Genomic DNA, 17,362 nt, shown 5'->3' with positions numbered 1-17,362 from the left:
TTTTGGTCTCAGTTTGGCACTTCTGATTACTGTGCATTAAAGAAATTAAGATTGGTCTAAAATATGTAAAAAATCTCAACAGGTCCCAAATTCAACCTGAAGAAGAGACTTTCAATTACTTCAAATTAAAAGCTTTGAAATGGCTTTTAGTAAATTGCGTGTGCTGACTTTCTATGTGTCTCTTTTATTGTACTGTCTGAAATTACTGTATTGTCTTTGTGTCATATCTAGGGTTGTTTGTACTCTGTAAGATTTCAAAGAGGAAAAAGCAGCCAGCCATAAAGATTGATGTAAAAAAAAAAAAAATGCAGCCACAGTTTAGAATTCTGGGGAAGACTGATGAAGTTTCATATTTGAAATAATTCACCCAGCTTTCTGTAATCTGATGCTAAACTTTCAGTCCCAGTAAAATACTTTGTTATTTTAGTCCAGATCAGGTTAAAGTGACAGAGATAAAAAAATCATATAACCAAAAAAAAAAGAGGAAGTTTTTTCTGGTTTGTAGAAATTTATGGCATTATAAACTAATTAGAAACTAAATTTGTCTTTGACATAACATGTTTACTGTAAATTTCTAAATTACTAAATGATTTAGTAGATTTTGGAGGTTTGCAGTCAAGATTAAGGGCCTCTCCCCTTTTTAGAAGGAAGGACTCCTGAAAAAGTTGAGTTGTGAAAGAGATCTGAGAAGAGTTGATTCCACTGAGATAAGCAGATTTAAGGCAAGTGCTGAATAAGGAGCTCATATTCTTTTCTGTGCTATCTGATTAGGCACTTTGAAGAAGCTTAACAAATGCTGAAACATTTTAAGCGAGTTTTGGGGTACTACTTTGTAGAATTTGTGTCAAGGAAATATAAGAACATGTGTGTTGGTCCTTCGCTGCTGAAGAAGACCATACTATCAGAGAAATGATGACATGACTTGCACTTGACTTTGTTTTGAGTGAGGGAGGGCTGCGCAGGTCACCAGCCTCACTTCTCCTCCAGAGCCATCTGAATCCAGTGACCAGATATTCATCAAGATGACTGGAGATGACCCAGGATGAAGCAATTGGAGTGAAGTGACTTGCCCAAGGTCACACAGCTAGTGAGTGTCAAGTGTCTGAGGTGAGATTTGAAGTCAGGTCTAACCCTAAGAACATGACTGGAAAACAGAAGGAAAACCACACTTTGACCTCTTATTTCTTTCCCTTGAGAATGACAGATTTATTGTTTTTGTGCTAGGTAGGAAAGGTGATTTTACTGATCAGAGAAAGGGAACTGAAGTTAGTTTTAAAGTAGCTCCAAAGTATTAAAAAAAAAAAAAAAAGACTTTACAATTAGTAGTTTAAATTTATCTGGTACTTAAAAACTGCCTGTTATTAACTTTTCACCATGAAACGTATTGACCACAGAAAAGACAAAAGCTTAGTTAAATCAGAGAACAACTTAAGAACAAGCAAAACTGAATCAAGGAATGGGAAAGGATATTTAAAAAATAACAACAAAACAAAAATGAAGACGTGTCCTAGAGGAAGGTCCATTTACCAACCCCAACGCTCCCCACAGCCTGGGCCTTGACCATGATGGAGATAGATATTCACAATGACAGGAGGTGACTAGGAACTAAGAATGTCTTTTGGGAAGCCTGAAGTAGAAGTTTCAAAGCTTTATATAACAGAATTAATTACTTAGGTAAATTAGAAGCAAGGTCACCTAAGAAAATTAGAAAAGACCATGCACTTGTAAACTCTTACAAATCCAAAAAAGTAACAGTTTTGAAATTTCAAAGGGGAAATTCAATGGAGCAAAAGTTAATTCTTTTGTTAATCTGGGATATGATTGGGAAATACAGTACTCTACCCCAGAAAGACCATTCAAAGGATATATCATAATCTTTTGAAAAGTTCCAAAGCGGGGCGGGGGAGGAGAGGGAGGAAAGAAGGGGAATGAGAATTTGAAGTTGCCACTTGGAGCCTCTCCCCATCTTTCATCCAGAGTTAAAACTGAAAGCCTCAGGGAAAGGTGGGAGGGTGGGGCTAGGTTATGAATCTAAAAGCAATTAATTTAGCTTTTTGGGTAATTTAAAAGGAAATAAAGAAAAAGGTAAGTGGAGCTGAGAGTGCCACAGTAAATCTTTGAAAATGAGACAAAATTTTGTTCTGAAACTCAACTGTGGTAAATCAGAACCATATACAAATTACATTTGTATCTGGCTTGAGTTTTATTTCATGTTTTAAGTACATAGTATTGTGTATGTTATTATGATTTGTGAAATTTTTGAAAAAAATGTATTAACCATGGTCTGGATTAAAAAAGTAATTACTTTCCTGTATCTGTTAGAGAAGTGGCTTCTCTTTGATCTAGATTCTGTTGGATCATGAACTGAGCTATTAAAACATTTGATTAAAAAAACAGGTATTTGAAAACTGTTCAACATTTAATAGGATAAATTTTGTTTCAAATAGAGAATGATGATGAAGATGATGATATTGATGGTGATAATGACAGTTTTACTCTCTGGGGAAAAACCCGCATAAACCTTTTAAGATATTCTCATCTATGAAGTTCCTTGAAACTTAGATTCAGGCAGGATCATACAATTTTATCAGTCCTACTGACTGAATGTTGTAAAATACTTAATAACTGAAGTTACAGAAACTAAGACTGAAAAAATAGAATCCCTTCTCTCATTCCCTGTCAAAATAGGGGCATTTACAAGTTTACTATAATAAGTAAGTTTTCATCTGGAAATATTTGGCTATCACTTATGAAAATGTAGAGAGGATGGTTTAAAGATATAACTTCAATACCTTAATAGTATATGTTGAGGTTGCATCTTTGAACCAACTCAATAACAACAGACCTCATATTTAAAGATTTCTATCTTGCCTTAGAGTTGAATGAGCAAAACAGGCTGGAAACTTACAATAGCCATAATCTTCTGGGGTTTTTTTTAGTCCACTACCATGTATTCACTGTACATGTGTAACCCCAAAATGTGATTGCTCTTAATTTCTAAATGAAGGACTAGTAAAATGTCTTTATATTTTTGTTCCTTGTTCACTATTATTTGAACATCTGACTTAAAAATAACAATTTAGCCTGAAGCTACGATCAGTGAAATTCTGCTGAGGTAAAATCTGCCGAGACGGCAATTTAATATTGTTCTAAGTTTGATTTCAGATATGGTTGTCTATAACTGAGGAGATAAACTGTAGAAATTTGTTTGATTTATATAAATTTTGTGGTTATGGGACTAAATCTATTAATTAAATTAAAACTACACCAAAAACATTTGTGTTCAAATTATAATACAATGATGATATTCTCCTAATCAGAGAGTCAAAGAAAGTAATAAGACAAAGATATAATGCAAAAATTTTCTAATTGAACAGTGTGTGTGTGTGTGTGTGTGTGTGTGTGTGTGTGTGTGTGGTTTTAAAAGGTAACTAATGGGAAATTCAGTTGGAGTATGTTCCATTCTCAAACTTGGATACAGGATTTTACATATAAAATTACAATAATAATTGTAAAGAAAGTGAAATTGTTTTCCTACTTTGTAAAATCCTTTTTAAGAGACAGAAGGGCTCATTTTCCAAGTCAGGTCCTCATGCATTTTTTAAAATTTTTCCTTCAGTCTGTTGATAGCATAGTCATATTAAAGTAGTAGGGCTTTTCAATCAAGACAGAAACAGCAAGAGGTATATAAAAATTAAAATCCTCTTAAGTTTTAAGTGAATTGTGGGTTTTAATGTTCTCAAAATATACAAAGATTCGGTGTGAACCAAGACAATAATATTGACTTAAATCAGGAAATACCAGGAAGGTGAGTTTTGTCTCCAGGCTACTAGTTTAGGCAATAATATCTATTGAATAACTACAAACTAGGCATTCCAAGCCCCTCTCCACCCCAAAAGCTGCCCTATTATGTATGCTTCTAATCCTCATCTCTAGAACCTTGAATAGCCTAAGATAGGCAAGTGAAAAAATGATAGAATTTTATGACTTGAATAGGTATCACTTTATTCCAACCCCCACTTAATAAAAACGAATTCAGACCTAGAAAGGGTAAGTCACAGAGCTATTTAATGGAGGGGGTCACAACGAGAATTCAGGCTTTGATGAATTGGATGTCCTTGGACATTTCAAATTTAACATATCCAAAGCAGAATTAAATTATCTTTCCCCTCAAATTCCTTAATCCAGGACAATAGGAGTTGAATGACTGGCTCCTATTTCTGTTATTTCAATCTATAAGAAACACTTTCAAACAATTTTCATCTTACAGCATAAAGTGACTTCAAAAATCAATAACTAAAACAGATGCTATGCATTTAAAGTCAATATACTATTTTTTTCCAGCTGACATAATGAAATGTTATACTGATGTAACAAAAGGACTGAAAACTTTTTCTAGTGCCTACTAAAATAAACCCACTAATCATCATGTGAACAACACTAAATGCAAAAAGCGTATAATAGCCTTGGTGTCGTAGAAAGAAGAGTGAACCAATCCATATGTTTTCAGATTCAATCAATGCGTTGGCTAGAAAATAACATGTATACTGACTACAACAATGTAAATAAGAACAATGTAAACAAAAGAACTACCCATCCCCTCAAAAAATAGATGGGTAGATTATAAATAAATGAATATTGTAAAATTACAAAGAACAAGCATGACTTAGAAGAAAAGATGAGGGGGGTGGGGCCAAGACTGAGGAGAAAAAGCAGGAACTTGCTTAAGCTCTCCCAAATTCCCCTCCAAACAACTTTAAATAATTCCTCAAAACAAATTCAAGAGTGATAGAACCCACAAAAGGACAGGATCAAATGGTTTTCTAGCTAAGACAACTTAAAAGGTCAGCAGCAAAGGTCTGTCATATCAGGCTAAGAGTAGAGCTCAATCCAGCATAGCACAGGCCTGACCCCAGCAAACCAGCAGCTGGCCTTGGGGGCAATTGAATCAGTGGCAGCTTCCAAAGCTCTCAACCCACAGAGAGGAGGTCAAACTAGTCAGATGGAGATTAGAGGGGTCCCTCTGCTGATACTAGGTGGAGGACACTACTGCACTGCCCATACATGAATCCGGGTCACAATCCTAAGTCAAAGTCTGAGGGTAAGGAGAAGCAGTAGCCCACCAGAGCTTGTGGCTGGAGAGGAGCAGGAACTCTGGTCATAGTTCCAAGGTGGAAGAGAGTGTTTGTGGTCACTCATAGACCAGAGCACAGACAAGGAGAGCAGTGACCACACCTCCTTAAATCATACTACTTGGAAAAACCATAAACTCAGATCCCCAGAACTAGCACTAAAAGCTTAGGATGGTACCCCTTCCACTCTGTGAGCAGAGCTCCATTTTAACATGAAGTTAAAAAGCAAGAAATAAGCTAGAAAATGAGCAAGCAAACAAAAAAAAAAATAACCTGATCAAAGAAAGGTAATATGGTGAGAATTCTTGCAAGAGCTCAAAAAGGATTTTTAAAATCAAGTAAGAGTAGTAGATGAAAAAATGAGAAAAGAAATGAGAAAGAAAATCATGAAAAAAGTTAACATCTTGATAAAGAAGGCACAAAAAAAAATACCCAAGAAAACACCACCTTAAAAAACAGATTAAGCCAAATGGTAAAAGCAAAAAAAAAAAAAAAAAAAAAACCCCACCCCAAATCCCCCCCAAACCACTAAAGAGAAGAACTCCTCTTAAAAAGCAGAAATGGCCAAATGGAAAAAGACATACCAAAATTCACTGAAGACAACTCCTTACACAGTAGAACTCATCAAATGGAAAAAGGGGTACAAAAGCTCACATAAAATCATTCCTTAAAAACTAGAATTGGGCAGGTGGAAGCTAACAACTCCACGAGACATCAAGAAACAAAACAAAATCAAAAGAATGAAAAAATAGAAGATAATGTGAAATTATCTCACTAGAAAAATAGCTGACTTGGAAAACAGATTGAGGAGAGAGAATTTGAGAATGACTGGGCTACCTAAAAGTCAGGATCAAAAAGAACCTACATACCATCTTTCAAAAAAGTTATCAAGAAAAATTATGCTGATATTCTAGAACCAGAGGGTAAAATAGCAATGTTTAAAAAATAACACCACCAATCACCTCCCAAAAATCCCAGAATGAAAACTCCCAGGAATATTATAGCCAAATTCCAGAGCTCCCAGGTCAAGGAGCAAATATTGGAAGGTGCCAGAAAGAAAAAATTCAAACATTATGGAGCCACAGTCAGGATAACACAAGATTTAGCAGCTTCTGCAGGAAAGGATCTGAGGGCTTGGAATATGATCTATAATAGGGCAAAGGAGCTAAGATTACAATAAAAAATCACCTACTCAGTAAAACTGAATATAAATGGACATTCAATAGAGAACTTTCATGTATCTGAGATGAACAGAAAATCTGACTTTCAAATATAAGACTGAAGAGAAACATAAAAAGGTAAACAGAAAAGAGAAACCATAGGAGATTCAGTAAGATTAAACTGTTTACATTCCTATATAGGAAGATAATACTTGTAACTCCTAAAAACATTCTCATTATGAGAGCAATTAGGAGTATACCCTGACAGAGGACATAGGTATGACTTGAATATAATGGGACACCTAATCAAAATTAAGGGATGAAAAAGAGGAATGTACTGTGAGAAGGGGCAAGGGAAAAGTGGAAGAGGTACAAAAGAGCTTTTACAGTGGAGGGGAATATGGAGAGGTGTGTATGTCAGAAGTTGAACCTTACTCTCACTGGAATGGCTCAAAGAGGGAAAAACAGATTCAGTTGGGTACAGAAATCTATATTATCCTACAGAAAAGTAGGAAGGGAAGGGAACAAGAGAAGAGAGGGCAGGGGTATGGGGGAGGCTCATAGAAGGGAGGACAGATTGGGGAAGGCCATAGTCAGAAGCAAAATATTTTTGAAGATGGAGAGTGTGAAAGGAGAGAATAGGATAAATGGGGGGAGAGGGGGGGAGAAGATGGAGGAAAATACAAAGTAATTTTAATTGTAAAAAATTATTAAAACAAGTTTTTCTGATAAAGGCCTCATTTCTCAAATATATAGAGAACTGGGTCAAATTTATAAAAATAAGAGAACCACTCCTTAGTTGATAAATAGTCAAAGAATATGAAGAGGTCATTTTCAGAGGAAGTAATCAAAGCTATCTATAACCATATGAAAAAATGCTCTACATCATTATTGATTAGAGAAATGCAAATTAAAACAACTGTGAGGCACCACTCCTCATCTACCACATTGGGCACTATGACAAAAAAGGAAAATGACAAATGTTAGAAGGGATACAGGAAAACTGAGGTGCCAAAATGCATTGCTGGTGGAGTTCTCAACTGACTCAACCATTCTGGAGAGCAATTTGGAACTATGTCCAAAGAATTATTAAACCCTTTGACCTAGAAATATCACTACTAGGTCTGTACCCCAAAGACATAAAAAAGAAAAAGGAAAAAAGATCTATATGCAGACGTATATTTATAGAAGCTCTTTTAGTAGTGGCAAAGAATTGGAAATCAAGGGGATACCCATCAACTGGGGAAGGGTTGAACAAGTTTTTTTGCATATTTTGCATATGATTGCAATGGAATACTATTACATATTAAGAAATGACAAGTAGAATGCTTTCAGAAAGAACCTAGGAAGACTTACATGAACTGATAAAAGGGGAAATAACCAGAACCAGTAGAGCATTGTACACACTGTACACAGTAATAGCAATATTACATGATGATCAAATGTGAATGATCTAGCTATTCTTAGCAACATAATGATCTAAGACAATTTCCAAAGGACTTACGAAAAATGCTTTACAGACTGAAGCATACTTTTTAAACTTTATTTTTCTTGTTTGATTTTCTTTGGTCTGTTATCTTTCACGTGACCAATATGGAAATTTTACAGGACTGTACATGTATGACCTATATAAAAATGCTTGCCTTCTCAATGGGGAGGGGAGGGAAGAAGGGAGGGAAAGAATTTGGAACTCAAAATTTTTAAAAATGAATGTTAAAAACTGTTACATGTAATTGGAGAAAAAAAATTTTTTAATATAAGATTCCCCCATCCCATCCACTTTGCAGAGGAGGGAGTTCCATTAAGTGCTGTACATTGCACATATTTTCAGATTTTTCAATGTATTTTCACTTAGGCTGATTTATTTTGATTTTTAAAAATATTATTTGTTATATGGGACAGCTCTCTGGGAGGGAAAGGGATTTCAGGGAAATTACTGTGGTTTTAAAAAAAAAAGTCATTAATAATAACTTTTTAAAAAAATCAAACAATTGGGGCAGCTAGGCATGTAGTAGATAGAGCAACGATTCTGCAGTCTGGAGGTCCAAAGTTCAAATCCAGCCTCAGACACTTACTGGTTGTGTGACCCTGGGCAAGTCACAACCTCAATTACCTTTAAAAAAATCATTTTAGAAATATCCAATAGATATGCACAGAAGTAGCCTTTAAAAGAAAACTAAGCAAACAATAAAAACTAAGTAATTAAAATACTCACAAAACTCTAAAGTTATGAGTACATTTATTTAAGAGAAAGAATGAGATCATCACTTGACTAAAATGTGTTGAGATTATTGCATTGAAATATCAATGTCCACCTAATTAAAAAGTTTGGTTTTCCTCTTGAATTTTCCCCAGTTTATACGATTACCCCAGTCAGAATCAATACGCAAAGATAAATATGCTCTCTAACCCTCAAATTTAACCTTACACATTCTATTTAGCACTTTTGGAGGGAAGGTCACTGAAGTTATTCATTTACTTCTCCCTATGTGACTCTCAATTTCAACTCTCAACATCTAAAGTGTTTCTTAATTCAAATATAAACAAAAACTAAATAGTATATAAGGACTACTTCCCAACTTTCTCATATTTGGCTCAAACTATCAAGGTAATAATGAAATCATCTGGTATACATTAACCTTTCTCTTCTCTCCTCAAATGTAAGTGACTTCTCTGTGCACAAAGTAGAGGAGAAAAGGAATAGAAATGGCCAGGATTAATTTAGTATTGTTCTGATACTCATATTTCTTAAAAATCTCTTATATTCTGATAGACTTTTAAAGTGAATATCTAACCTAATTAAATTGGTTCAAAATTTTAATTTTTTTCCCTGTGGTTATACAACGAATCTCAAAAGCTATACAAAATAACAAGTGACTGACTTAAATGTAATCAAACTTTAAAGTAATGATTCACAAAAACTTTCATATTATATTATCTTTCCATGAATTCACTCCCCATCCTCTCAAAAAAAAATTTTTTTCAGGGGGGGAATGTTAGGAAAAAAAGTGGTGGATGGTAACAGGAGGAAAAGGATCATGGTTTCTTCATAATTCTGTAAAATAGGAAATCCAAGTATCACCTCTATTTTGCACATAAGGAATTTGAGTTAAGGTTTCATTAGCACCATACTCCAATCAACAGACCCAATCTATCAATGAACTATATGAACAAGAAAATAGTATTTAAAAATTGTAGCTAACTGGTGAAAGGCAATGACACAATAGAGAATCAGCCTTAGTCAAGTTCAAGTCTCTCTGTCAAACATATAGGTTGTTATGATGTTCCTATAACTACTCAGTCCCCTCAAACAACTCTAAGATTACAAGCAGAACAGCTGCTTATCTGCACTGGTAGAGGAAGTTTTCCATCTTAAGTTCTATAGCAATTAAACCTTAAATCTAGAGGAAAAATATATATAACTGATATAAGGTTATATGGACTTGGAGGGTTTTTAATATTTCAATAAGGAAGGTGGAGTTTAGTAGCTAATTTTCTGTATCAACCTGATATAACCCTGAGATACCTACTAATATTCAAGAGTTCATATTAAAGGAGGAGATTTCAATAACTTCAATGCCTCTTAGCCTATAAAGACAGCCCAGCTTATTAGAATATCATGTCTTCAATATATTTCTGGCAAACCGAGAAAATGCTAGGCCTATGTGTGTACATGCTTCTAGTCTCCAATGATGGTTTAAAAATTTCTTATGTTCTTATTAATTATTTTTCCATTATGATGGGATAAAAAAGTAAGAAGATACATATGAAAGCCCAATGAGAGAAAACCACCCTCTAGAAAGCTATTTCTGTATAAAGTCTTAGAGCAAGTGTCAACTATTAAAGAAGCATAGAAATAAAAAAGAAACTGAAGGGTAACACTGGTACTACTCAATATATGCAAAGTAGATGTACAATTGGAAAACTTAAGTAAAGTGAATTTTTATAGTTAATCTCATATCACTAACTTACATTACATGAATATTATAGGCATAGACTCAAGCATCAATATGCGACTGCAACAGGGATTGTCATAGATGATATGCAGAATCCAAATAGAAAAAGTCTTATTTATTGTAAACCATAAGAAATTTATAGATGTGAAAGCTATTAATATTTTATTCTTGGGGCACTGGGCCATTAAAATCTGTCCTTTATCAAGATATTCAATCTTTTCTCCTCTTGAACCAATATTCTTATATCTTTTTCCCCTCCCTCTCTACTTACTAATTACTACAGCCAAGGTCGTCAGAACTTTGTTTACAATAAAATTTTAGGTTTTACACACAGGAAAGAAAGAGAACATATGGTTATGAGCAAAGACTCAGAATAGGATTAAGGGAAGCCTTAATATTTTGAAAATGATTTTTCAGGTACAAGATTAATTTGTGCAATATCCATTTTGCAAGATGAAAAGTCTACCTATAAGGTTGGCATTTAATATGTCACCTAATTTTTCCCTTTTAACTCATGACTGAAATGTTGGGCTGGATGGCTGAACTATACTTTGGTACAACTTTGAAGACTACAGTGTAATAGCTTTGCATTGCATAACAAAATGATAAATATTAAAAGAGAAGGTAAAAGCTGAGGATATACAACAATGTCAAGTTTTCAATTCAATTTGGAAAAATGTGTGAAAAAAATGAATACAAAATTTATTGAAAATCTCTATTGGTAAGAATTTTATGAGAACATTAAATATTTCTGGGAAATGGAATATATAAAATGCATATAAGCAGCTTAATATTCTGGACGTCTACTTATTTTACTGTATTTTAAATTACTTGCTTAGAACTGCAAATATATTTCATTTCCTCCACCAAAACAGCATAACATGGTTAATATTGAATAGAAAATAAAAATAAATAATAGTGAATGGGTAGACTCAGATCTTTATTCAAAAAGGCCAAATAAACCCCCAAATGTTATTGAAACAGTATTATTAGTGGCCAACCAAACCCCTCCCTGCCTAGGATGCTATAGCTTCATTAAGCCTGGAGGACAAGTAAGCCCATAAATGGACCAATGCTGGGTGGAGCTGAGTACGAGAAGAAAAGGAAGAGGATGGTTCCTAGAAATCTGCGTGACAAGTTCAGAGTGATAACAGCCATGCAATTGTATAGGTTCTTTGAAAATCAAAACCAGAGAGTTATACAGCTGGAAAAGCACTGAGTTTGTGCTAAGACTTTAAATTCCAGCTTGGACACTATCTTTTGTACCTAGGATAAGTCATATAATGCCCCCAAACTTCAATTTCCTCATATGCAAAACAGGGATGATACTTAAAGTGCTTTGTAAACAATAAAGTGATATGTTGATATCAGCTATAAGAACTCTTGTAATTAATGCTACCACCAGTAGTGAAGTTTTGCCTTAAATTCTTCCATCCTCAATAATTTTTAGAGAAAGACATAACTTAGATAAAAAGTGGATCATTTTAAAGCTTATTCTTGTGGATTGTAAAAAAAAAATTTAAAGAAAGGCATAATACAAAAATATATATACTTAAAAAACTTACATGGGATAGTTTTTTATGACCATAATTATCAAAACCTCAACAGCTGAAATGAGGGTAATTTTAATATGCTTTAATACTACTAGAAAATTTAGGAAAAGGAAATTCGATTAAAAACAGTGGAAATTGTTTTGGTTTTCTACGTTTTCAGAGTATAAAGATAAGTATGCAACCTATCATAATTTCAGTAAATCACTTGTTACATAATTTGCTTCCACCTGATACTCTATAAATTTTTTTTGTTAACCTCTTATTGAATTAAATTCATTAAATAAAAATACGCCTTCATCGTACAAGAGATATAGTCAATAAGAAGCAAAAAAGTACAATGAAAAATATGTTATCTTTGGAATAAGAGGCTGTGAGTTCTAAATCTGATGTTTCTTTCTGCTATGAACGTGACCTCGGACAAGTCACTTCTCTGGGTCTCAGTTTCCTCATCATCAGAAAGAGGTTGGGATAAATGAACTAGATGAATCCTTTTCAGTTCTAAATCTATGACCTTTTGATTTAACAAGTGATACTATGTGAAGGCACTGTACAAAGAGCTGGAGAAAATGACAATTTAACATGACAGTCTTTGGCAATTTAACATGACAGTCTTTGGCCTCAAGGAGCAGGTCACATATACAAAGTATGATATGAGGATAAAATGCAATAAAAATAATGAAGCAACACAAAATGGTCTCAGAAAACTCACGATGGGAGAGGTCACATTTAGTTGTGAGGCAGATGAACTGGTATGGTGGAGGTGGTACCTAACATGAGCCCCAAAGACAAGGATTTCCAAGGAGACATGAACAGTATGTTACTATGTTCTACATGGGAGAACCTGAGTGGAATACATGTGGAAAGATCTAAAAAGGAACCAAGGGGAGAGACCTCAGCTTCAACTGCACAGAGCAAAGCCAAAGAAGTGAGCAAAAAATGTAGGGTTTCCTTCAGAACTCAGCTCAAATTTCAAAATGAGCCTTTTCCAATTTTGCCCACAGTTGCTAGTTGCTGTCTTCCCTCCAACCCCCCAAAACCTACTCTGTACACACTTGTATGTGTATTTACACATATCTATGTTTGTCTATATATGTCTTCCCAGACAGAATGTGAATTACCTAAAGGCAAAGGTTATTTCATTTTGTATCTCCAGAACTTAGCTCACTAATACATTGTGAACACACACGTAAAAGGGGCTCAAAACATGTTAACTGACTTAAAACCAAGGGAGGAGCAAAAGCAAGTACCTACTATTCTATAAAAGTTAACACTGGAGAATTAATCGAGTCCACAGAAAGATTTCAAGGAGTCCTCTGAACTTAGGCAGGAAAAAAAAATAGCATTTTCACTAATCTCTAATTGAAGTTTACCATTTCCTTTAATAATGAATGCATGCAATAACACTTAGTGGTTCACTGGATTCGCAAAACTGACAGAGATTCAGGACACGTACAAAATTAAGAAGCCTTAGTCTAAAGAGATAAGGGAAAAGTTTATTTTGTGTTTTTTAAGGATAGGAAGTTCTGAGTACATCTGTAGGATGGAGCTACTTGTGAGAGGCACAGTACATGCAAGCTCAAGGTTATGATCAAAATGAAGCATGTTCCTATGCATTAGAGGAGATCAGATCAAGGGCAAAACTGGAGTGATAGCAAGGAAATTTGAACAAAAGAAGAGAGAAGGATAAGGCCATAGTAAGGTCTTTTAAGTATGGATGCTAGAAGGAGTTGCTAATGATAATAGCTATCAACTTATATAATAAATCACTTTAAGATGAACAAAATCATTTATATTATCTCATTTGATACTCACAAAAACTTCTAAAGTGTGTATGAGAGGTAATTACAGATGAGGAAACTGAGACACAGTGAAATTATGTGATTTAAAACTAGGTCTCTCCTGACTCCCAACCCAGTTATATCATAAAGCCACAGTGGGCTTCAACCTTTTCAGTCAGATGTGGACTTTTTTTTTTTTGGTGGGGGGAAAGTGGGATGGAGACTGGGAGTCTGCAGAAATAATAGTGTGATTGACTCATGAGATAAATAAAAGAAAGGCTAAGAAGTAAAGCAAGGATCTCAAATGAAGTTAAGTAATATGAATTTGCAGTTATCCTAACCAGTAAGATTTTGAGATTTCTTTCAGTGGTACACAATAGCAGGAACAACAAATTATTTGGCAGGGTGTTCCACAGTTAAGAACCAAAAGGATGGTAAGAGGGGAAGGACAAAGGATTTAAGAGGAAAAATTTTTTTATTTTGATAGTTATGGGATGAAAAAAAGAAGGAAGTGAAGCCATGGAACAAGAGAATAGGGAAGATTAAGAGTTAAGCATGAAGAACAGAATCAGGAATGACATGGTAGGATGTTAGAAAGACAGGAGTTTATGCAGAGAAGAATTCCAGAGTTTAGGATTGTGCAGGTAGATAGTTTCAAACGATGGCAAAGTCTAACGTGAACACCCCTGTGTATGGCTGAGGCAAAGTGAAGTAAGAGGTCACAGGAGCTGAGGGTTGATCACACTGAGAGATCATGATTCAGAGGACAGATACTCATACTGCCAAGTATGATGGCCAAGAGTGAAGAAGAAAAGGAAGACTAGTCTCAGAACACTGTACATAAAACACACTGTTATCAACCAAATATTTTAAACACTGGCTAGTTATCAAGGAACCCTGAAATGATTTGTTGGTAAACCAAATAATTATTTGGTAAACATTAACCATTTTCACCCCTCCAATTGTCCTTTTAGAAAACCAGATTATCAAATGTTGGGTTTGCTCTGTCTCTAAGTGGCACACATATGTATGCTCATTTAAATCATCACATTTGAATACAGAGTTTTTATTTCATAAATTATCACAAACACCACAACTTAAAAACAAATATTTGTGAATTTGGGGGCATCAGTCACTCTGGCCATCAGTCACCAATAAATAACACTCAACTATCTTAACAGTAAGTCCTGAATTCTGTAAAAAAAACAATTATTTTAAACACAGCACTTATTCTCATCTTACCCTACGCATGGCTTCCTCCTCCTCTTGACGCTTTTCATAATGTGCAAAGTCATCAAAGATTGAGGTGGTATGCTTGAAAGTAGCAATTATTTTAAGCACTTGCTTAGCTTTTTCTAGGGGTACCTCTTGAGTGTCCCTTGAATTAGTAACTGGTTTGTTGTCATTATTTTCCAAACGAATGTGCCGCAACTGGTTATTGGGAACGTCTTTGACAAAGATCCACTTAACATCAAACTTGCCCTTCCATTTATCCTGAGACCAGACTCCAGCATATGCATTGTAGTCCACAACAGACTTCATCTCAGCCACTCCACAGAAGTGTCCACTACCATTCACACTGAAGAGTAAATAGAGTGGACCTTTGCCATTCAGAGAACGGTAAGCAGCATCCAAACGCTTATTACCATGTTCAGTACTACACCAGATAGAGTACTTAATGGAACGATGTATATCGTCCTCAGAATAGCTTTTGATTATAAACACACGTCCATTCTTCAGGTTCCAATCAAAGTCTTTGGGATTATAGTTATTTATGGCCTTTAGTTTTTCCAGCACTGGGTGTACCTCTACTCCAGATGGTGAAGAGCTGACAGGAACAACACCTAAACCAAAGTTTTCACTGCCTGCTCCATTGTTCTGGTTGAAACCTACTCCTCTGTTACGAGGGGCTACCCAACGGTTTTGCAGCTGCTGCGGTTGCTGCTGCTGCACTTGGTGAGGCTGGGCCTGGGGCTGAGGTCCTTGTTGCTGCTGTGGTTGTGGTGGCTGAGGCTGCTGTTGAGGCAGTTGGCTTTGCACCAATGGTGGTGGTTGAATTAATGGCTGAGGCTGCTGGATTATAGTCTGAGGAGGCAGAACTGGTTGGGTGGGTGGAGCTTTTACTACTGACCCTTTGTCATCCCAAGTTCCAATATTCATGTTATGCTTTATAGGAGGTGGTGGTACAGCAGGTCCCCCAATTCCCACATTGCCCTTAGGTTTAAGTTTCGGCTGAGGTTTGGCAGGCTTTCTGGCAATGGCAGCCCAAGAGGTTGGTTTTGGTGCTGAACTGCTAACTGGGGGTACACTATTTGCTGCAATGCTTGTCATACCTGTACTGCTCAAAGCGGAACCTACAGTTTTTGTCACAGCAGCTGTCATATCACCACCAATTTTCAGTCCAGTCATGCCTTGCTCAATACTACTAATGCCCGGCACCTTACTCAAAGTATCATTGCCAAATCCAGCCTGTCCATCAGTTATGGCTCTCCCAAGGGAGCTAGGTGGATAACCATAGCTGCTACTATAAGCAGAACTTTGTGTTGATTGTCCCTGAGATCCACTTGTCCCCCATGTAGAGAAATCTGCATTCCCAGGAAAAAAGTTAAATCCATGTTGACCAAGGAATGGGGGAGTATTTCCTAAAGCCCCAGGTTGACTAAACACACCATCAGGTATATAATGATGTTCACCATTGCTCATCTGTCCATAGGTTGTCAGATATGGCATGGGTGGGTCTCCAGCTGTGGACCATGCTGCTTCACCAAGAGAATACGGAAATCCAATGGATGGAGCATAGTAACTAGGCATATATGGATCTGACATTGGTGGATAGCTATTACTCTGAAAAAAAAAATCCACAAATCAGTAGTGAAATGTATACTTATTTACAGGCAAATAAATTTCAACAATCCAAGTTATTTCAAAAAATACATGTGAGGTAAGTTCTACTTTAACATACTCAGTACAGACAGTTCTTGCATGAGTGGACCCTTCTGCAGACTTCCCCCTCCCCTTGTGGAGCACCACATGGCATGGCCCCCTTGGCAGATCTACACCCTCTAGCCCAAGAGGCTTCAGTACCTAGAAGAGAAGACCCCTGGCTGGGGGATGTAGCAGTGTTCTGCTGGTGGCTTCCCCTGTCCCAGCAGCTACATGGGAAGTTACATTAGTACACTGTGAATTTGTGGAAAGCAAGAACTGTCTGTATATAAAAATAAAAACACATTCTTTTCCTAAGGTAGGGATAATTTACATTTAAATACTTCTTTACCAGAGTATTTCCTTTAAATAGTGAGATTTCCCAGGAAATTTAAAATGATTTGATTTACAAAATGCTAACTTACATGCACTCAAGATATATACAATGATACAGTACAAAAACACATTTGGTTAAGTGAAGAGACCAGTATTATAATCATGGCTCTGCTGTATGAGTTTGGATTAAGTCACTTAAAGTGTCTAAGTCTCAGGTTTTCTAATCTTTATAATCCTAAAATTAGGAAAATGGGAGGTAAGGCAGTCTGGTAGAGCAGAGGAAATAATTCTGGATTTGGACTCCAGAGGATCTAGGCTCAAATTCTGACTCTGCCACTTATTTGCAGCAACACTTGCTGGGCAAGTCATTTAAACTCTTTTAAGTTTTCATATCCACAATGGAAAAATGAAAGCACTGGATCAGATGACCTTGAAGGTATTTTCCATGTCCTATTACATAGTGTCACTTTAAGCTTTAAGTTTCAGACAGCTAAGAGTTAAAAAAGGAACTCAGAGATTGATCAT

General features: G+C 35.7%; 1 protein-coding gene across 4 annotated transcripts in view; it reads right to left on the bottom strand.

Annotated features, from left to right (window-relative positions):
• Positions 1 to 17,362, bottom strand: part of YTHDF3 (YTH N6-methyladenosine RNA binding protein F3) — a 46,464-nt gene that overhangs the window by 18,476 nt on the left and 10,626 nt on the right. For all 4 annotated transcript variants that reach the window (XM_072604677.1, XM_072604675.1, XM_072604676.1 and 1 more), the window contains one exon: positions 14,822 to 16,423. In XM_072604677.1, the coding sequence (XP_072460778.1) occupies positions 14,822 to 16,405 (1,584 nt within the window). In that variant the 5' untranslated portion in view covers positions 16,406 to 16,423. The remainder of the gene's footprint in view (positions 1 to 14,821; positions 16,424 to 17,362) is intronic.

The sequence above is a fragment of the Notamacropus eugenii genome, chromosome 4 (genome assembly GCF_028372415.1).
Source record: "Notamacropus eugenii isolate mMacEug1 chromosome 4, mMacEug1.pri_v2, whole genome shotgun sequence".
NCBI classification, from domain to species: Eukaryota; Metazoa; Chordata; class Mammalia; order Diprotodontia; family Macropodidae; genus Notamacropus; species Notamacropus eugenii.
Note: the sequence above shows the minus strand (reverse complement) of the source record. Positions and strands in the feature narration are given on the sequence as shown.